The following is a 22713-nucleotide window of genomic DNA, read 5'->3' as shown; positions in this document are numbered from 1 at the left end:
TGTAGCCACAGGAGTCTGTAGTCATTAAAATTAACTGCAATTACAAAGCAAAAAGGGCAGTAAACATAGAGCCCATACAAAGAAACAACTAAGTCTGAGGAGGAGAGGGAACAAAATGAGCAGTTGTCTCATCCAATACATCATGATAATTATAGCCTTCGAAGATGAGATGTTGGAGATCTTCCTTGGAGTTGCGACTGCTGGGAGTAGACCAAAAACGGTCAAAGGCATTAAGAGCTCGTCGAAGGTCTTCATTTGAACACCTGCCTTGCAAACGAATCCTCATACAGTCGACCCCCGCTTGTTGAAGCTCTCTTTCCAGTGGTTGAAAGATGGTAGAGTCGAGAAAGTGAGACTCCAAGAGCTCCGACTCGTAAAGGATTACCTTGGCCAACTGCAACTCTTCCTGGGTCTAGGCTAGGGCGTTCCGCATCAGCTAAAGCAAGTTCGAGGCTCTCGGCGTAAACGAACTCATGCCCCAAGGAGTCTAGAGTCGTACCCTTGGCCTCAAGGTCCTAGGTTAGACTCCGCCAAAGCCTGTCCTCCTATCGCCTTGAAAAGCCTCCCATTAACTTCCGAAAAGAGTGACTCCAGTTGGGTGATCCTACTGTCACGAGACACGGCTTTTGCCCAAACCATTTATAAATCCTCCAGACCTTATTGGCACTAGCTTATAACTCAGCAACCTAGGCAAGGCGAGATCGCGTTTCCCCTTCAAGCTCATCGATGCGTGCCTCGGTCGCAGCTGTTCGACACTGAGTACAGTCCAATTCGATGCGGAGAAGGGTTACCCTCACTTCTGCCCGTGAAGCGTCTTCCCGAGAAATCCTCCTCTCAGATTTGAGGTGCTCGACCTCGGCATGCGTAACGGTTGATTAACCTGCTTTGCTCAAAACAGTACGAAGGTGTTGGACCTCGACTCGCTGCTCATGTTCCCAGACCCCTCGTAGCCGCCAACTCATCCCGGAAGACCAGGGATAGGGCGTGGAAGCGACTAGCCAACTAACAGAGATAACCTAAAGGAGGCGTCAGAAGAGGAACAAGAATGAAAAGATAAAAGTGGGGGCAAATAGGACGCACTGACGCTACCTCAAAGGCTCCATGCGACATTCTTCCTGGATATTGAAAATGTCGGAACCTGTCTGTGGCTGAGAACTCGACGAACCATCTCTCTGGTTGAATCTTGGATATCCAACATGCGTCGATAAGGATTTAGAGGGGAAAGCTTGAGGGGAAGATCGAAGCAGGTGTGCAACGCATCTGCCCTGGCCCCTCGAGTCGTGGGGAAGACGCGTCGGCTTGAGGAGCCCCTTCAATGCGGTTCTTATAAATCTCAACCATAGCAGGGGTAGCCTCCCTCGCTCCATTTTATCTGCCCTTAAAGCTTAGTGCAGCGCCCAAAGCAAGTACCCTCCTCGGTCGATGGCGGAAGATGTTAGGGTTGACTTTTTACTGAAGATTCGTGTGTCGGTAGCCCTGTTTGACCACATTTTTGACCTATTTCCCATTACTATTTGCCAAAAAGAACCACATATTCTTAAAGTAGAACATACATAGATTATTTCTAAATAAAAGTCAAACTATGGTACTTTAGGAAAAATATGAGATAAATGCGGTCAAAGTTGGAAGAAAATAACAAAATTCTGTTTTTTGCAGAATTGCGCCTGGTGCATTTTTGGAGGGCAATTTGTCAAAATGCACGTTTTGATTAATGAAGGGCAAGGAGGACATTTCCCACATGTTCAAAACCGTGAGTCCAAGTCCAAGTGAGGTGGTTAGGTGAATCTCAACCCTTTTCCATCTAAAATGGAGGGAAGTTCAACCAACCTATGGTGCTATAAAAAGAAGCCATCCATCCCTCAGCAAATTATCCCTTCCAAGTTTCATTTCATCTTCTTTTAGATGCTCTGTAGTTGTAGAACACGTTTTTAGGGTTTATGTTCATGTTCTAGTTGTTCATTTCTTCATTTTTCACGTTTTTACCTTTCGTATTCTTTTTAATTCAAGTTCTTACTTCCGTTCTTTGTTCATTCTGTTATTTGAAAGTTCTTTAGCGAGTTTCAACTCCCCTCATGCTCGAGACAGAAGAGGATCAAGCTAGAACTCCTTGTACGGCTTATTTATTCATTTAAATTCAATGAAAAGTACTTTCTTTATGTTTTCATGCATTTACTTTCATTTAATTATGTTTTTAATTAGTTATCAACATCCTTGAGGAGTGCTTTAGTCAAATGATTTGATTTTCAACACGCTCGAGATTTTTGCCAGATTGCTCCTGGCACTTTTTTGGGTTGGTTTCTAAAAACTTCTCTTTACGTCTTTTTTACATTTGGCCAGTGGGAACTTGATTTATACACTAAAGCCCAACCTTGGGAAAGGTGAGTTAGGTAAAATAATAGGAAACCAAATATGAGATGTGACTTAGGAATAAGCGCATAAAACATGGTCCTAGGCATAGGCCCTCTGACCCATAATGCAAATGAGTTGGTAGATATTCTCTAGGATTGTAATCACACATAGGAATATGATTGTAGGTTACCCTAGCCTCTGCAGCAACCAAAAGCGGTAGTGAAAGAGTAGAACTCAAATCCCAAGAAAAGTCAGGAATTGCGCCTGGTGCATTTTCCCAACAAAGTGTGTTTTCCATGTTTTGCATCAAAACTAAGGTAGGAGACAAGGATGTTGAGTTTCATTAAATTGCTTGACAGTTAAAACCCCAAACAACAACATTTCACCATTATTTTCTTCCTAAATCACAATTGCATATTTGAACCATTTCATTGCATTACTTGATTTTGAAAAGCAACAAGTCCCTGAGGATTCGACCTTGGATTACGTTTGAGTATTACTTGTGACCGTGTGCGCTTGCACGAATCTCTAATCTTTTTAAAGGTAGAGAAAATCCCAACAAGTTTTTGGCGCCGTTGTCGGGGACTTAAGTTTTCAAATCATATTATTTTCAAGTGAATTGTTTCATTGTGTGATTGTTGTATACCTCTGTTATTGGCCTTAATTGTTATATCTAAACTTTAAGGGAGTTATGTGTGAGCACAAGGTCTGGTTGGTTAACCTTTGATCCAGAGATTGAAAGAACCCTTAAGAGCAGAAGGCGTGAGCAGAGGTTGAGAAAAGAGAAAGAAAGTAAAAAAAAAGAAAGAAGTTGAAGAAGAAGAGACCATCGAGATGAATAGAAATCCACAAGATCCTCCACCGCCACAAAATCCACCTGTGAATGGAGATATGGCAGGTGAAGGAGCAACAAACTGAGCAGGAGAAATTCCTAATCCGATCCTTCTAGCAGATAATCGAGATTTAGCCATGCGGAATTATGTCACTCATGTGTTCCACAACCTAAATTCAAGGATAAATAATCCTTTACCCTAAGCCACACAGTTCGAGCTCAAGCCAGTCATGTTCCAGATGTTACAGACAATGGGCTAGTTCGGAGGATTGACTAACGAAGATCCTTACTCCCATCTCAAATCCTTTATTGAAATAGCTAATGTATTTCAAATTCCTGTTGTTTCTGAGGATGCACTAAGATTAAAAATGTTTCCTTTTTCTCTCAGGGATGGTGCAAGGGACTTGGCTAAACGCATTGGAACCAAATTCTATCAACACATGGGCGGAACTGAAGGAGAAATTTTTGGCAATGTACCATACTTTGAACAGGAACGCAGACCTTCGAGAGGACATTGTGTTGTTTAGACAGAAGGAGAACGAAGCAGTTCAAGAAGTTGGGAGCGTTTTAAAGAGTTACTTAGAAGATGCCCGAGCCATGGATTGCCCGCATGTGTGCAGATTGAACAATTCTATAGAGGATTGGATCGTTCATCAAGGATGATGTTGAACACCGCAGCCAATGGCTCGTTGTTAGAGAGGTCGGTAAATGAGGTCGTTGATATCTTGAATAAGATGACAGACATTAATGACCAAGGCGAAATAGGAAGGTCATTACCAAAGAAGCAAGTATCATCTAGAATCTTTGAGTTAGACACAGTAGCTTCAATGCAAGCCCAAATGGCGGCTATGAACCAGATGTTAAAGCAATTGACAATGGAAAAGGAAACAAAAACCGTCACTTCGGCGATACTTGAACCCTCTCCTATTTTACAAATTTCAGATATATCTTGTGTCTATTGTGGTGATAACCACTTATATGAGAACTGTCCAGCTAATCCAGCGTCTATTTTCTATGTAGATCAAGGTGCCCAGCGGAATTTCAACCCGTATTAAAACACTTACAACCCTGGATGGAGGCACCATCCAAACTTTTCCTAGAGTAACCAAGGAGTAGCGAGTAGCAGTGCATAAGCACTCGCTCAACAATACAAGCAAAACTACACTCCTCCTGGTTTTCCAACTCAACCGGCGTCACAGCCTCAACAGTACAATCAGCAAAGAGGTCAAAATACTACTCAGCAAAGTGGTTGCAACGCAAGTTTGGAGGCCATAATGAAAGAGTTCATGACAAGAACTGATGCTGCGATAAGAAGTTTGGAGATGCAAGTGGGGCAGATTGCAAATGACTAGAAATCTAGACCCCAAGGTACATTGTCTGGACACACAGAAAACCCGAAGCGAGATCGTGAGAGAAAGGAGCACTCTAAGGCGATTATCACGAGAAGCGGATTAAGCTATGATGGACCCTCACTTCCAGACGAAGGAAATAATGCAGTTACACCTGTTCCTGCATCCACCTGCAATCCACAACAAGAAGAGAAAGCAGAAACTGTAAGTTTAGAAGAAAAAGGTAAGAAGGCGGATAAAGGTAAGCAAGTAGTGCCCAGCACTACTCCACAAGTAGGTCATATTAAGATTCCTCCACCTTCCCCAAAGGCTAGTTAAAAAGAATCAGGATAGTCATTTTAAGAACTTCTTTGAGATTATAAAACAGTTGCATATCAATATACCTCTCATAGATGCTTTAGAACAAATGCCTAACTACACCAAGTTTTTAAAAGACATCATATCTAGGCATAAAAAGTTAGGTGAGCATCAGACGGTAGCCTTGACAAAGTGTAGTAGTGATGCTCTAGGGAATCCATTGCCTGTTAAATGTAAAGACCCAGGTATTTTCACTATTCCTTGTCAATAGGAGGTAAAAATCTAGGAATAGCATTGTGTGACTTAGAAGCAAGCATTAATCTTATGCCTCTTTTTGTCTTTAAAGAGTTAAATATAGGAGAAGCTCGTCCCACTACTGTCACTTTACAACTAGCTGATAGATCCATAAAGAAACCGGAAAGAAAAATAGAAGATGTGCTTGTTAAAGTTGATAAGTTTATTTTTCCCGCCGATTTTATAATTTTGGACTGTGAAGCAGATCTTGAGGTTTCGATCATTCTTGGGAGGCCATTTTTAGCAACTGGAGATACAGTTTTCAATGTCAGGAAAGGAGAGATCACGATGAAGGTCAATGATGAGCAGCTAACCTTCAATGTCCTCGATGCGATTGCGTCTCTCGGATGAAGTCGATGAGTGCTCTATAATAGGGGCAATCATGGAGGAACTCCAGCAAATTATGGTGGAAGACTTAGAAGCAGATTTGGAGGTCGTAGAAAAAGAATCCAAAATTGTGCCTGGCACAATTTTGCCCCAATTTGAACGTTTTGAGTTTTTGCAGCCGACAATACCGGATTTGAAGGCCTTGAAACCTTCCATCATTGAACCTCCAGAATTGGAAAAAAAAACCCCTACCTTCTCATTTAAAATATGCTTATTTTGGTTGAAACGATACTTTGCCCGTTATCATTTCTTCATATTTGTCTAATGAACATGTATCTTTGCTTTTGCAGGTTTTATCAAAGTACAAAAGGGCTATTGGATGGACCATAGCGGACATAAGAGGAATTAGCCTTACATTTTGCATGCACAAAATCATCCTGGAGGAAGGAGCCACCAATTCTATCGAGTGCCAAATGAGGCTTAACCCGAAAATGAAAGAGGTGGTCAAAAAGAAAATCATAAAATGGTTAGATGCTGGAGTGATCTACCCCATCTCGGATAGCAGCTGGGTTAGCCCGGTTCAATGCGTTCCCAAGAAGGGTGGTATGACGGTGATTATAAACGACGACAACGAGTTGTTCCCAACTAGAACGGTGACTGGTTGGAGAGTGTGTATGGACTACCATCGGTTAAACAAGGTAACTCGAAAAGACCATTTTCTATTACCCTTCATTGACCAAATCCTTGATCGTCTTGCAAGGAAAGAATGCTATTGTTTCCTCGATGGGTATTCTGGTTACAACCAGATTACTATAGCTCCGGAGAATGCCGTTCGGTGTTTGTAATGCTCCTGCTACCTTCTAGAGATGCATGACCGCTATTTTTTCAGACATGATAGAAAGCACGGTAGAGATTTTCATGGATGATTTTTCTGTGTTTGGTGAGTCGTTTGATGTTTGTTTAAAGAACTTAGAGAATGTTTTAAAAAGGTGTGAAGAGACTAACCTTGTGCTTAATTGGGAGAAGTGAAGGTATAGTCTTAGGTCACAGAATTTCAGAAAAAGGAATTGAGGTCGATAGGGCAAAAATAGATGTGATTGCTAAACTATCCCATCCTACAACTGTAAAAGGTGTTAGAAATTTCTTAGGACACGCGGGTTTCTACCGCCATTTTATAAAAGATTTTGCGAAAATTTTTAAACCTTTGTGTCAGTTGTTGGAAGTGGATCGACCCTTTGTTTTTTATGAACACTGTTTGAAAGCTTTTGAGACACTTAAGAATGCACTTAGCTCAGCACCTATCATAATTGAACCAGATTGGAACTTGCCATTTGAACTAATGTGTGATGCAAGTGATTTTGCTGTAGGTGTGATGTTGGGTAAACGAAAAGGTAAAATTCTTCATCCTGTTTATCATGCAAGTAAAACTTTGAATAGTAGTCAATTAAACTATTCTGTGACGGAGAAAAAACTTTTGGCTGTTGTTTTCGCATTTGATAAGTTTCGTTCATATTTGATTCGGACTAAAGTGATAGTGTTTACCGATCATTCTACACTTAAATACTTGTTTGCTAAAAAAGAAGCTAAGCCTAGGTTGATTAGATGGATCTTGTTGTTTCAAGAGTTTGACTTAGAGTTAAAAGATAGAAAAGGAGCAGAAAACCAAGTAGCGGATCATTTATCTAGGCTAGAGTCTTCTTTGCAGCATGATAGTTGTGAGATTAAAGAGCATTCTGTGGATGAGTATCTTTTAGCTATTTCTGAAGTCCCTTGGTATGCTGACTATGCAAACTATCTGGTGAGCAAAATAATTCCTAATGATTTGAGTAGCACCAGATAAAGAAGTTCTTTCATGATGTTAGGTTTTATAGATGGGATGAACCTTTCTTGTTTAAACTAGGACCTGGCAATATTCTTCGTAGGTGTGTTATTGCTGAGCACGAACAGAAGGAGATTCTAGAGGCATGCCACAAATCACCATATGGTGGGCATTTTGCTGGACGTAAGACTGCAGCAAAGGTCCTCCAAAGTAGTTTCTTTTGGCCGTCTCTATTTCGAGATGCTCATATATTCACTCAAGGATGTGACCGCTGTCAAAGATCAGGTAACTTGACAAGGAAGCATGAGATGCCCTTAAACCCAATATTGGAAGTTGAACTTTTCGATGTTTGGGGCATCGACTTCATGGGTCCGTTTCCACCTTCATTCGGTAAGAATTACATTCTCTTGGCTGTTGATTATGTCTCGAAATGGATTGAGGCTTTGGCCACCCCTACTAATGATGCCAAGGTAGTTTCTCTCTTCTTGCAAAAGTTTATTTTTACTAGATATGGTACACCTAGATGCTTGATTAGTGATGAGGGTACACACTTTTTGAATAGGGCAGTAAGTAATTTGCTTAAAAAGTATAACATTCACCATAAGATTGCTACTGCATATCACCCACAAACTAATGGACTAGCAGAGGTATCAAATAGAGCAATAAAGTCAATTTTAGAGAAGTCTGTGAATGTAAATAGGAAGAACTGGGCTATTAAACTTGATGATGCTTTGTGGGCGTATAGAACTGCTTATAAAACTCCATTAGGCATGTCCCCATATCGCATTGTTTTTGGTAAAGTATGTCATCTGCCGTTAGAATTAGAACATAAAGCATATTGGGCTACGCAGAAACTAAATTTTGATTATGTTGCTGCAGGTGAAGCTAGATTGCTCCAATTACATGAGTTGGATGAATTTCGTCAGTTTTCTTATGAGAATGCGAAGATGTACAGAGAACAAACTAAGAAGTGGCATGATAAAAAGATAATGGACAAGAATTTAGAATCTGGAAACTTAGTTTTGCTTTTTAACTCTAGATTAAAGTTGTTTCCAGGTAAGCTTAAGTGTAGATGGTCAGGCCCATTCGTAGTTGAACATGTTTATCCAAATGAAGCAGTGGATTTAAAGGGTTCTAAAGGTAATATCTTTAAGGTAAATGGGCGTCGAGTCAAGAAATATTATGGCGAGTATATTGACAGAGGTAAAACTTCTGTAATACTGAAAGACCCATGAGAAAACAGTGGAAACAGTCCCTTGGACAGTTTGGGGGGCGTTTTTATGTAAAATATTTTTTGTCTTCTTTTTGCAAAATTTTTACATTTTATTTAAGGCTTTTTTGTGTAGATTCCAAATCTAATTTTTGTTTTTGCATTTGAATTTTGTAGGATCAAGATCCGACCCTCATCAAAATTAAACTTGGCGTAATTTAAGAGACAAAATCGATTTTTTTTTTTTAGTTATGGTTAGGGCTTTCGTGGGCTTTATGTGGGTTATGTTTAAATTGGCTTTGAGTTGTTTTTAAATCAAAAGGAGGCCCAATTTTAAACCCAATTATGTCTTTAATAGGTTTTCAAACATAAAACAAAGAGCCCTAGGATTTGAAAACACCCCATTCACGATTTTTACCAAATTTTTCTCACTTGTTTTCAAATATTTTCTTAAGAAATCTCAAAGAATCTCAAAGTCTCTTTCATCTCTCTCTTTTTCGACACTTTTAGGGTTTATTGGAGGGATTTTCGTTGTCGATCGTGAAGCAAACTCAAGAACCATGGAAGGTTCATCTTCCTCCAAGCCACACGACAAAGAGAAGGAAAACAAGAGAGTGTTGTTGCCTCCACCAACCAAATCGGGTATGATTCCTCTTGAACCTCCTAGGATTTCTCATGAAAAGTTAGTTTTTGATCCTAGGGAACAAAGAAGAAAATATGAGGAAGCTATAAGAATGAACCCTAGGAGAAAACTATCTATAGATGGTACAAATCCTGAAAAAATCAATATATATCTCATGATGCTAGGGTTAATAAAGAAGGTTCTAGTGAAAAGAAATTAGGAGGTGTTAATAAAGTTTATCTTCGAAAAAATCAATCTCTAGAGGAAAAATGTGCTGTCTTAGATGAAGAAATAGCTAGACTTCAAGAGAGAGCGGAGATGTTCAGTAAAAATAACGAAATTAGGGACAAAGAGAATGAGAGGGTTTATGCGAAAATTGAGGAATTAAACATAAAATGACAAGAATTCATGGAAAACTCAAAGAAAGTGAGTGAGGAGATTCAACTTGAGTAAAATAGCATGAGTATACGTCGTAGGATGAATCTTTCTTAAGATAACCCTGTTTCCAAGTTTTTAGAACTGTCTATCCGTCTCCCTCTTTCCACTACTGTTATTGTGCATGTTGAAGGTCAAGAATAGGTTAGTGCGGATTCAAAACACGACACGGAGCCCTTGGAGCACTCAGATTCAGCCACGGTCGAAATTCAATGCAAAATTGCGCCTGGCGCAATTATGGATGAAACTCCACCGGCCACTCTACAAGGTATTTTGTCTCCATCTTTTCCATATCCTATCTTGACTAAAAAGCCCCTACTTTTTTATGATTTAGAACAGTAAAGGACAACGCCAAAAATTGCCGAAATTTTGGTGGAATTGAATGAAGCAAGGGGAGAAGATCCATTGGAGGATGATGGAAACAGTGGGGCAGCATAAGGACAATTGAATGTTGATGGAGAGGATTAAGATTTTGGAGAATTACCCCAAGAAGTGCATGAAGATGAGTTTGAAGACGAGGAAGACAATGACGATATCTCTCAATATGAAGTGAGAATACGAACTCTGGTGCACGAATCTCAGCAACTTGATGAGGAGCCCCCTGCAAAAGAGCAAGAAGGAACATCCGGTCCTATGGATATCCTTAGTGAGGCCATGAAGGAATCATCTTTCTCTTCTTCACAAGGTAAGACCCCTTCTTTGTCGAGTTTGAATGTTTCTGACCCAAACTTTGTTGCTAATGCAGAGAATACAGATTAGGAGGTGAGTTTGACCAAAATGGTAAAGAAAACGCAAAAGAAGAAAAAAGTAGCAGAAATTGCGCCAAACGCAATTTCTAGGCCTAGGACCCGCACCGCTGTAGCACGTTTGGCTGCCCAAAAAGAAGCCGAGGCTGGTCCATCTAAAAAAGCCAAGAGGGCTAGGGTGCAAAGAGGGGCGAAGAGCCACTTGAGAAGGCCAATGAAGAGGAGCCCGATTCTACCGAACAAACACCATCAAGAGTAAAATGGGTGAGATTAGAGGTGAGGAGGCCTACCTTCACAACACCTGATATCCTCCTTGAGAGAGGTTTTGATGAGGCCCAAGAGCCGGTGCCAGAATATGTTAGGAGAACGCTTGTGGAGAATGGTTGGGAGGCGTTGTTTGCCTCAACTAAACGTGTATCAGAGGCCTTGGTGAAAGAGTTTCACACTGCCATCAACCCAAACCGAGGGGATGTAGTTAGAGTACGGGGTAAAGTGGTAAAATTCTCGCATTCCATTATAAATACTCACTATGGTTTGTTGGATTTTTTTAATGCTATAGGTAATGAAATTTTGGTGTATCCATTTGACGAGCAAGTGGAGGAGGCGCGTGGACTTATTTGTAGACCACATAAGACAGGGACCGTCTGAACCATGGGGAAGCTTTCCTTAAAGCCCCTTGACATGGATGAGCAAGCGACGATTTGGATGTATGTGTTGAAGAACCAGTTGATCCCCACTTCTCACGATTCCTCCATTAAGCGCAATAGGGCGATGATGGTGTACATTCTCATGAAGGGCGTTGAGTTCAACTTTGGGGAACTCATAAGAAACGAGATACGGAGTTGCTCCGAGAAAATAGTAGATTCTCTTGTTTTTCCTGGACTAATAACTGAGTTATGCTTGCAGGCGGGGAGTGGCGGCTGATGATGCCAATGTTGTGATGCCTAATAAGCCATTCTCATCCCTAAGAAGAGTTTGGGGGTATTCAATTGTTCGAGAAGAAGATTCTCCCATTACCGCTGCGGATCCTGAGACCCGAGGGGTGGTGACTAGGGAGCAGTATGATGAGCTTAGGCACAAGTATGAACTTTTGTTAGTTACTCAACGTGCCATATGTGCTTTCCTCAAGAAGATATACAGTGATGAAGCACCTTCATTCCTCGATGAGCTTGCGGCCGACTTACCATCTTCTTCCCGTTTTCGTACCGATTCCACTGACGATGAGTCTTCCGATGATGAGTAGGGAAGTATCTCCCTCTCTTTGTTTCGATATTTGGATCTTGATTTTGTATGTTAGGTTGTTTAGTTTAGGTTGTTTAGATTAGTTTGCATATTATGTTGTGTAGGTTGTTTTTGTTCTTTTAGTTTGCATGATAGGTTGTTTAAGCTTACTTTTTGTTTTAGGTTAGTGTTGGGATGTTGTGCTGTTAGGAAGGAATATATGTTGTGTTTTTGCATATGTTTAAAGTTCAAGTTTGCATGCTTCCTTGCATAATTCCAGAAAATGCTACGCCGCCGCGATGAAGGGAACAACCACTTGTGCGGCGGTTACCGACGCAGCAGAGCCATGTGCCGACGAACCAAAGCCGAGTCGCGGAACCCCAGCTGAAGAGCTAGAATTTATCCCCCTACTGGGGTCAGAAAAGCAGGTCAGCATCAACAGCAGACTGGGAGCCGAGGTAAAAGAAGAGCTCGTCGGTTTTCTGAAAGCAAATGCTGACGTGTTCGCATGGTCTCATGACGACATGCCGGGCATAGACCCAAGTATAATGGTGCATAGGCTTAATTTAGATTTTAACTATAGGCCTGTGAGGTAAAAGCGTCGGCCTGTCGACGCCGAGCGAAGCAATGTAATTTGTAAAGAAGTCGAGCAATTGCTACGAGCTAAATTCATAGGAGAAGTTCATTACCCCGCGTGGCTATCTAATGTTGTTTCAGTTAAAAAGTCAAACGGCAAGTGGCGTGTCTGTATTGACTTTACGAGCCTCAATAAGACATGTCTGAAAGACAGTTTTCCCCTACCTCGGATAGATCAGCTCGTCGACGCAACGGCTGGGCATGAACTCCTCTCCTTCATGGATGCCTACTCTGGATACAATCAGATTCGGCTGCATGCACCCGATCAAGAGCATACCGCCTTCGTTACCGATTAAGGGCTGTATTGCTACAATGTCATGCCTTTCGGTCTGAAAAATGCAGGAGCGACCTACCAGCGAATGGTCAACATGATGTTCGCCAAACAGATCGGACGCAACATGAAGGTACATGTAGACGACATGTTGGTAAAAAGTAAGCAGACCAGCTCTCATTTAGCCGACCTCGCAGAGGCCTTCGGCGTGCTTCGGAAGTATCAGATGAAGCTCAACCCCAGCAAGTGTGCCTTTGGGTTCTCGTCGGAAAAGTTCCTCGGGTTCATGGTCCACGAACGCGGAATTGAAGCAAATCTGGACAAGATAAGAGAAGCTAGCTCTAGCCTTGATAACCTCGGCACGACGTCTACGACCATACTTCCAGGCGTACAAGATAATCGTTCCGATAAACTTCCCCTTGAGGCAGATTTTCTACAAGCCCGAAACGTCGGGTCGACTGATGAAGTGGGCCCTAGAGCTCAGTGGGCACGACATCGCCTTCGAGCCGAGAACAGTGTTGAAAGGTCAGGCAGCCGCAGACTTTGTTGCTGAGCTGAACCCACCCAAGCAAGGGGGCGATGTCCGTGACTAGTGGACACTCTACGTGGATGGTTGATCCAATGAGAAAGGTTGTGGGGCAGGCATGCTGCTCCTCGGCCCTGGTGGTCTTCGGTTTGAGTACGCACTGCGGTTTAGCTTCCGAGCTTCCAACAACTAAGCCGAGTACGAGGCATTGATAAATGGACTGAAGGTCGCCAGAAGGATGGGCGTGAGGCGACTTTTGATTCTCTGCGATTCCCAACTGGTTGTCAATCAGGTTACCGAGGAGTACCAAGTGAAGGAAGCTCATATGGAGAGGTATCTGGCCAAAGCCCAAGTGCTCCTCGCCCAGTTTGAGGACTATGTGATTCGACAGGTGCTGAGGTCCGAAAACTCCAACGCCGACGCACTGGCTCGCCTAGCCTCGGCATACGAGACCAACCTACCGAAAACGGTTCCAGTTGAAATACTCGTTGAGTCGTCCATCGACTAGCCTAAAGTAATGCAGATCCAGTCAGCTCAGCCTACATTGATGGACCCGATTAAGGACTTCCTGGTCAGTGGCTCAGTCCCTGCCGATCTGAGCCAAGCCAGAAAGCTCCGACGCCAAGCTACTTAGTACTTGATGCAAGAAGGCAAGCTCTTCAAGAGGGGATATTCCCTACCATTACTGCGGTGCCTCGACCCAGAGGAGGCGAGGTATGTCATGCGCGACATTGACGAAGGGGTTTGCGGAAACCATGGAGGAGCTCGGTCCATGGCTGCGAAGGTCGTCCACCAGGGCTACTACTGGCCGACAATTGAACGTGACACCAAGGAGTTCGCCAAAGCATGCAACAAATGTCAACACTTCGCGAGCATTTTGAGACAACCCCCGGAGATGCTGACGCCGATCTCAAGCCCTTGGCCTTTCGCTCAGTGGGGGATAGATTTGATCGGCCCGCTACCGACGGGGAAAGGGCAATTAAAGTTCGCCATAGTAGCTGTAGATTACTTCACCAAGTGGGTGGAAGCGGAACCTCTGGCGTCTATTACCGAGGCGAAGGTCGCCAGCTGTGTATGAAAGAGCATAATATGTCGGTTCGGTATACCGAACGCCATCATTACCAACAATGGAAAACAGTTTGACGGTGCCCGGTTTAATCAATTCTATCAACAGCTCAGCATACGTCATCTCAGCTCGTCGCCTGCCCATCCGCAGTCTAATGGGCAAGTTAAAGCTATCAACAAGATCGTCAAGCGTGGTCTGAAGACGAGACTGGAATCTCTGAAAGGTCGGTGGGCAGAAGAGTTAACAAGGGTGTTGTGGTCTAATCGAACTACACCCCGTCGATATACTGGTGAGACGCCATACGGCCTAGCCTTCGGGTCGGAGGTCGTCGTCCCTGCGAAAATTGGCATGCCAACGCCCCGAGTTGAGAATTTCAACGAGCAACCCAACAGTGAAGCTCTACTCGTGAATCTTGACCTCCTCGAGGAGAAAAGATCTCACTCCCAGCTCCAGCTAACAGAATATCAGATCCGTATGGCTCGGTACTACAACACCAGAGTAAAAGTCATAACGTTTAAGCCTGGCGACCTCGTCTTCAAGAAGGTGATGCAGCATGTCGGTGTTGGGTGTGTTGCCCTAAACTCGTAGCTTGTATTTTGTAAAAACAAATGTCTATTTAATAAAGTTTTATTCAATAAATTTGTTGTTGAATCATAGCTTTGCATTGTCCAAAATCCAATAAACTAAACATCCAAGGTTATTTATGATGTAATCGGGACAGTATATATACTGGGTATATAGTTGATATACGGGGGTATATATTTGATATACCCCTGATATATGAATGGATAATGTCCCGTGAATAACCTAAAGGGTCTATAGTATATGGATAAGGCTGGGTACCTTATCCTTGCAACACTATGGATACGGCCCGCTCTGTAAAGGTTACAGACGACTCGATCCAGGTCGTTCATGTAGAGACATGCGAGTGGGGGTCTCCTATACAATGAGTTTGTATAAGACCGGACCGCGAAATAGGCAATCTTTAGATGTAACACTGTTAACTAATAGATTGTCATTTCTTAGGATGATCAGGCAACTCATTCTCAATTCTGAGTGAGTTATGGACTCCTGCCCATGAGGGCTCGTCCTTTGATCTGTATGGGTGAGAGTGGCCCGAGACGCCGACTCAACATTCCTACCATTTTGAGGACGAGACAGACTAGGGAGCTGGGAACATAACTTCACAAGATGGAATTCACTCCTCACCGACTTTAGGGGAGTAGGTGAGTGTTCCCTTAAATGCTGACTCCGGGACTTGAACAAGGGGCCCCACCCTCTCATTGGCCGAGAGGGACTCCTAGTTATTGGTTGGACCATAACCGGGTTGTTCATTAGAGGAGTAGTGGTGTTTGAGGAGTAAGATGTAACTCAGGGGTAAAACGGTAATTTGACCCAACTTGAGTTACGAACACTCGTGAATGATTGACTCGTCATTAATGGTCATATATCGATGGACACGAAAACATTCTGTAGTGAGATGAGTGCAACTGCGGGTCTTTAGTGGAATGACCCGTAGTTAACGAATCTAGATTAACTCGGTCAATGAGTTTGACCGATTAATCTTGCATCATTGGAGCTTCGGATCTGTAGGTCCATTAGGTCCCCTTGCTAGCTCATAACGGATATTACAAGGATTAAATTTTTGGAAGAATTTAAATTGTTCAAATTACTTAAGGGATTATATGTATATTGATACATTATAATATATAGTTAATTATAAATTAAAACTATATATTATGAGAGAAACTATTTGAATGAGATTCAAATAAAAATTAATATGAATAAGATTCATATTAAAACTATAGGTTAAAAATAATATGCATAAGATGTATATTAGAACTATAGGTTATACGAGAGAAATGTTATAGAATATGATTCTATTTTTGTGATAAATAATAAATTAATTTTTATATTTTAATTATTATATATATATGTTATATATATATTAATTATATATATATATATATATTATTAATATTAATAATATTAAACTCCCTTGCAAAATTGCAGGGGAGTGAGAGGTTAGTGTGACGTGGGGAGTTGCCCCACGTCACCACTTCTGTTTTGTTTTTGCAGTTCTGCAAAAAACACGGAACACAGAAGAAGAACGACCAACCCGTTTTCTCTCTATCAAGAAGAACTCTCTCAAGCTCTCCCTCTCGTTCCAAACGATTGCTCCCACCAGCACGATCCCAAGACCCAAGAGGATAGCGAGGAAGACACAGTGGTGGTGTTCGAGGGAAACTCGTTGAAGAAACGTTCTTCAAAGGTTCAAATTTTCCCTGTATTTTTCTTTTGTAAAATTCGATTTTGTATCCCGAAAATCAGCGACGAAAATCCGATTCCGCTCCGGATTTACATCCCTTCAGTCGGAGCACTCGAGCCAAATTGGGAAGGTCCGTACAGAGTCTTGAAAATACCCACCCATGTGCTGTGCTGTCCGACCTCAACGGGAGACAACTCCCCCACCCATGGAACGCCGAACATTTGCGAGTTTATTATCAATGAGATGTGTACAACCCGACATGTAAAAATTTCATTCATTAATGAAAGCCGATCTCCAATGACTTGTGCAAAATTTGACTTTATTCGTTAGAGTTGTTACTACTACCGAGCTACGCCAAATGGGGCCCAAGGAAGACTACGTGACATGACCTATGCTATACAAACATGCGAAGCAATGGTCAGCTCGTAGGAACCTGGTTATCCCAAATACACACCGCCGAGCTGAATTGTTCAGCTCGTAAGCCGTTGTGTGGGTAAGAAATTACTAAAACTTGACAAACTCAAACTACGAGACCAAAACTAAAGCTAAACTAAAGCTGAGATTGAAATTTTAATTGAATTTTCTCGCTAAACTAAAGCTGAGATTGAAATTTTAATTGAATTTTCTCTAAGTAATGGGACTTCGGAAAGAGTAACTCAGGTCTGAATAAAACCGCATTTCATTAAAAAGGAAAAAGCTTGATGGAGAGCCGAGGTATATATGCCTCGGCTCAGTACACTGTTTAAATTTATTTTTTAAAAAAATAATAATAAAGCAGAGGAAGCAATAGAAGAAAGGGACAAGTTATTCTTGCGGAAGGTCGGTAGGGCTGCTGGTTCCAACGTCAACATCAGCGACCGCGGCGGCCTCAGTTTCCTCGGCCTCCTTATCGACGTCAGTGGGGCGGTCGGCCCAGATAGACTCGTACTCCAGCTCGACGGCGGCTACGGCCTCCTTCGGGCAAGAGGTGTCGAGCTTGTTGATGGCATAGTAGAAGCCCCTTTGCGCTAAGTTGGGGGAGCTAAACCGTCGAATTCAGGGAATTCCTTTATCTTCTTCTCCAAGAAGGCCCAGCTCGCCAGATTTTGCTGAGCCTCGTTCCACCCCTTCTCTGTAGTCTCAGCTCGTCCCCGGGAACCTCTGTATGAAAGGGTGGAGTGGAAATCTGACCCCTTATGGAACATCTGGGGGTAGAAGTTTATGAAGCCCGGAGGAGGGTCGTCAAGGGACTCTCCGACGTTGGGTACCCTGAGCTTTATGGAGTTGGGGATTGAATAGGTTTTGCGGAGCTCGGCTAACCTACCTACCGAGCAAGTCTAGGGGGGAGGCTCAACTAGTGGACCGAGGTTAGGGTTTCCCGAGGTGGAGGCTATATTGGGGTTTCCCGATCTATCCTCGACATAGGGGTTCCCTGAGGTAGAAGCTAAGGTCAGATCTCCTAAAACGTCGTCTGAACTAGAGGAACTAAACGACCCAGACGACGAATCCCTAGACGAGCTACTCATCTCCAGACCTGACTGGGAAGACTTAAAAGAACTATCTAAACAAAGAGGGAGAGAGTACCTGACTTGGAAACGGCCGAGGTACACGAAAACTCAAAAGTGAAAAGTAAAAAGTGAAAAGTGAAAGACTTTCGCCTTTTATAGGACAGTCCAGAAGCCCGAGAGCTGTTCGATCAAGGAGAGATCAACGGACAAGATTCGTCCATGCTAGGCTGTCCCCATGACGACGTTTGGGTTCTCGAAGCAGAAGCTAGGGCTGACGACATCCATGACGTCACACATGAACGTGTGGATTCGACCCATCTTCAATTAGCTCAGAGGACTTCGTCGAGCCGACCTCCGCCCGGGCCGAAGTGGGGGCCAATGTTGGATGCGAGTCCTGGCCTGCCACGTGTCATGATTGAAAAAGCGAGTTAGGTGAACATGCAGATGAAATATAGAAAATTGACTCCGAAATACTCAGGTCGGCAGTCAGGGTAGGACCTACAGTGCCAAGCCGACCTGAGACGAAGTCCGTAAACGTGTCTCTTCCGAACCCGACAACACGCCGTATTTTTAGGGTGTGTCGGAGTTCCTGTCGGGCCCAGTTTCTATAAATAGAAACTAGGTAGACTCGGCAAGTTAGCTCGGACCAGGACTGACTTGCTCGTCGGAGTGCTAACTTGGTCTTGCAGGTCTCGAGAGTGTTTGGAGAGGGTGCTGGGCAGTTGGCTGTAGTTCATTCCAACCGTTCCGATCTACTTCGTACCCGAGCTCACCAAATTCACGCTCAAACATCCTTCATTAATCAAAACGTGCGTTTTGACAAATTGCTCTCCAAAAATGCGTCGGGCGCAATTCTGCAAAAAAACAAAATTATGTTATTTTCTTCCAACTTTGACCACATTTATCTCATATTTTTCCTAAAGTACCATAGTTTGACTTTTATGCAGAAATAATCTATGTATGTTCTAATTTAAGAATATATGGTTTTTTTTTTGGCAAATATTAATGGGAAATGGGTCAAAAACGTGGTCAAACAGCTACCGACACATGTTTCTGCAGTAAAAAGTCAACCTTAACACACCCCCAAACTTAGCCATTTGTCTGTCCTCAAGCAAAAACAACGACAACAAATCTAAAACAATCAACATGCTAGAAAGATGAATGATCAACAATCCAAATGTTCTAAGTAAATGAATCATAGAAGTCTCAGGAAAGGTTCCACAAGCTAAACGTCCTAACTTTAATCTCAAGCCAACAAACCATAAACCATCCTTTGTTTTCAAAATAAAAATGATTCTAAATCTTCTTCTTTTCTAAATCACAAAACTCTTTTACAAAACCATGGAATATGCACACTTCCGTTTTGATTTAAAAATTTTAACATCAAGTGGACCGGCTACTAGCCCCTGAGGTTTCAACACACTAACATCGGTTTCAAATCACAGCCACTCATAGAATCTTGTTAGGTAGCAACCCGGCATAAAATGATGTCGACAATGGTCTTCACGAAGTCACCTTAATATGTAGGCTACCACCCTCCAAGATGATAACGCCACCCATTTAAACTCTCAAGACTCTTTTTTGACTTGCTTTTCTTCTTTTGAACTCTTTTCTTCATACTATTTCTTTCAAAAAAGATTTTCTTGCATATGACTCTTTTTGCATAAGACTCTTTTATTACTTGCATTTTCTTTCTTGACTATTTTTCCAAAACATAAAATGCATTTCCGTGCATATGACTCTTTTTGCATAAGACTCTTTTATTACTTGCATTTTCTTTCATGACTATTTTTCCAAAACATAAAATGCATTTTCTTTCTTAAAACAAAAAGACACACACAGTCCCCCCCAAACTTAAGGGAAACAGTGTCCTCACTGGGGAAAGAAATTTTGAGAGATGCAAAATTTTGGCACAAAAAGGACAAGGACTTCCAAAGTAATGAAAAAGTTAAGGTTTCAAAACAAAAAGAAGCAGAACCAAGTTTTATAACCAAAACAAAACGAATGGGAAATGACTTATGGCTTGATCATAAAACTAGGAAATCTAACCTATTCATGCCTTTAAGAATCCTCATCGACAAGATACAAAAACAAAGAACAAAGGAAAGCATTTCATTAAAAGAATGAACATGTTGAGAGTTTAGAGAAGATGCATTGAAGAAGCTAAAGACAAGCTAGTAGCTAGAACAAGGAAGCATGCAAGCTTGAACTTTAAACATATGCAAAAAGACAACTTATATACCTTCCTTACAGCACAACGTCCCAACAACTAACCTAAAACTAAAACTAAGCTAAAGAACAAAACAACAACCTACACAACATATCATGCCAACTAAACTAAATAACCTAAACTACACAACCTAACATACAAAATCAAGATCCAAATATCGAAACAAAGAGAGGGAGATACTTCCCTACTCATCATCGGAAGACTCATCGTTAGTGGAATCGGTAGGAAAACGGGAAGAAGATGGTAAGTCGGCTGCAATCTCATCGGGTAATGAAAGTGCTTCATCACCATATATCTTCTTGAGGAAAGCACATGTGCCACGTTGAGTAACTAAAAAAAGCCCATACTTGTGCCTAAGCTCATCATACTGCTCCCTAGTCACCACCCCTCAGGTCTCGGGATCTGTGGCGGTAATGGGAGAATCTTCCTCTCGAACAATGGAATACCCCCGAAATCATCTTAGGGATGTGAACGGCTTCTTGGGCATCACAACATTGGCACCATCGGCCACCACTCGCTCCTGTAAGCATAACTGAATTATTAGTCCAGGAAAAACAAGAGGACCTACCATTTTCTCGGAGCAACTCTGTATCTCGTTTCTTATGAGTTCCCCAAAGTTGAACTCAACGCCCTTCATGAGAATGAACCCCATCATCGCCCTATTGCGTTTAATGGAGAAATCGTGAGAAGTGGGGATCAACCGGTTCTTCACCACATACATCCAAACCGTCGCTTGCTCATTAAGGTCAAGGGGCTTTAAGGAAAGCTTCCCTGTGGTTGAGACGGTCCATGTCTTATGTGGTCTACAAATAAGCCTACGCGCCTCCTCCACTTGCTCGTCCGATGGATGCACCAAAATTTTATTACCTATGGCATTAAAAACATCCAACAAACCATAGTATTAATAATGGAAGGCGAGAATTTTACCACTTTACCCCGTACTCTCACTACATTACAACTTTACCTCGTACTCTCACTACATCCCCTCAGTTTAGGTTGATGGCAGTGTGAAACTCTTTCACCAAGGCCTCGGATACATGCGTAGTTGGGGTAAACAACAACTCCCAACCATTATCCACAAGCCTTCTCCTAACATATTCCAGCACCGGTTCTTGGGTCTCATCAAAACCTCTCTCAAGGAGGATATCACGTGTTGTGAAGGTGGGCCTGCTCACCTCCATCTCACCCTTTTTACTCTCGATGGTGTTTGCTCGGTAGAATCGGGCTCTTCTTCGTTGGCCTCCTCAAGTGGCTCTTCTGCCCCTCTTTGCACCCTAGCCCTCTTAGCTTTTTTAGATGGACCAGCTTTGGCTTCTTTTTGGGCAGCCAAACGTGCTACAGCAGCGCAGGTCCTAGGCTTAGAAATTGCGCCAGGCGTAATTTATGCCACTTTTTTCTTCTTTTGTGTTTCTTTACCACTTTGGTCAAACTCGCCTCCTCATCTGAAGTCTCTGTAGTAGCAACAAAGTTTGGGTCAAAAACATTCAAACTCAAAAAAGAAGGGGTCTTACCTTGTGAAGAAGAGGAAGATGATTCCGCCATGGCCTCACTAGGGACATCCACAGGACCAGATGTTCCTTCGTGCTCTTTTGCAGGGGGCTCCTCATCAAGTTGCTGAGATTCGTGCACCGAAGTTCGTACTCTCACTTCATATTGAGAGATATCGTCATTGTCTTCTTCGTCCTCAAACTCATCTCCATGCACTTCTTGGGGTAATTCTCCAAAATCTTCATCTTTTCTATCAACATTCAATTGTTCTTATGCTGCCCCACTGTTTCCATCATCCTCTAATGGATCCTCTCCCCTTGCTTCATCAACGCCACCAAAATTTTGGCAATTTTCGGGGTTGTCCTTTCCTGTTCTGAATCATAAAAAACTAGGGGTTTTTTTTTCAAGATAGGACCTGGAAAAGATGGAGACAAAATACCTTATAGAGTGGCCGGTTGAGTCTCATCCAAAATTGCACATGGCGCAATTTGGCTCTGAATTTCGACCGTGGCCGAATCTGAGTGCTCCAAGGGCTCCGTGTCGTGTTCTGAATCCCTACTAACCTGTTCTTGACCTTCAACATGCACAGCAACTGTAGTGGAAAGAGGGAGAGGGATAGACAGTTCTAAAGACTCGGAAACGAGGTTATCTTGAGAAAGATTCATCCTACGACGTATACTCATGCTATTTAACTCAAGTTGAATCTCCTCACTCACTTTCTTTGAGTTTTCCATGAATTCTTGCCATTTTATGTTTAGTTCCTAAATTTTCGCATAAACCCCCTCATTCTCTTTGTCCCTAATTTCATTATTTTTATTGAACATCTTCGCTCTCTCTTGAAGTCTAGCTATTTCTTCATCTAAGACAGCACCTTTTTCCTCTAGATATTGATTTTTTCAAAGATAGACTTTACTAACACCTCCTAATTTCTTCTTACTAGAACCTTCTTTATTAACCTTAGCATCATAAGATTCCATATTAATTTTTTCAGAATTTGTACCACCTATGGATAGATTTCTCCTAGGGTTCATTCTTATAGCTTCCTCATATTTTCTTCTTTGTTCCCTAAGATCAAAAACTAATTTTTCATGAGAAATCCTAGGAAGTTCAAGAGGAATCATACCCGGTTTGGTTGGTGGAGGCAACAACACTCTCTTCTTTTCCTTTTCTTTGTTGTGCGGCTTGGAGGAAGATGAGCCTTCCATGGTTCTTGAGTTTGCTTCACGATCGACAACGAAA

The 22713-nt window shown here is 42.3% G+C and overlaps 1 protein-coding gene across 1 annotated transcript; it reads left to right on the top strand.

The window, feature by feature from the left end:
* The first annotated feature begins 13574 nt into the window (after positions 1 to 13574).
* On the top strand, positions 13575 to 18188 carry LOC148209710 (uncharacterized). Its single transcript, XM_088126959.1, has 3 exons — positions 13575 to 14006; positions 14109 to 14543; positions 17916 to 18188. Exons 1-3 carry the CDS (start codon positions 13575 to 13577, stop codon positions 18186 to 18188), a joined length of 1140 nt encoding a protein of 379 aa, XP_087983085.1.
* Positions 18189 to 22713: the final 4525 nt, after the last annotated feature.

The sequence above is a fragment of the Momordica charantia genome (assembly GCF_013281855.1).
Source record: "Momordica charantia cultivar OHB3-1 chromosome 8 unlocalized genomic scaffold, Mcharantia_2.0 BLBB01000008.1, whole genome shotgun sequence".
NCBI lineage: Eukaryota > Viridiplantae > Streptophyta > Magnoliopsida > Cucurbitales > Cucurbitaceae > Momordica > Momordica charantia.
Note: the sequence above shows the minus strand (reverse complement) of the source record. Positions and strands in the feature narration are given on the sequence as shown.

Excerpts from the sequence above, each read along its gene's own strand:
- LOC148209710 (XM_088126959.1), top strand. The coding sequence starts at position 13,575 with ATGCAAGAAGGCAAGCTCTTCAAGAGGGGATATTCCCTACCATTACTG. Across the intron at positions 14,007-14,108 it reads AGGCGAAGGTCGCCAGCTGT|CTCAGCATACGTCATCTCAG; the intron begins GTATGAAAGAGC and ends TTCTATCAACAG. Across the intron at positions 14,544-17,915 it reads GCGACCTCGTCTTCAAGAAG|GACAGTCCAGAAGCCCGAGA; the intron begins GTGATGCAGCAT and ends CGCCTTTTATAG.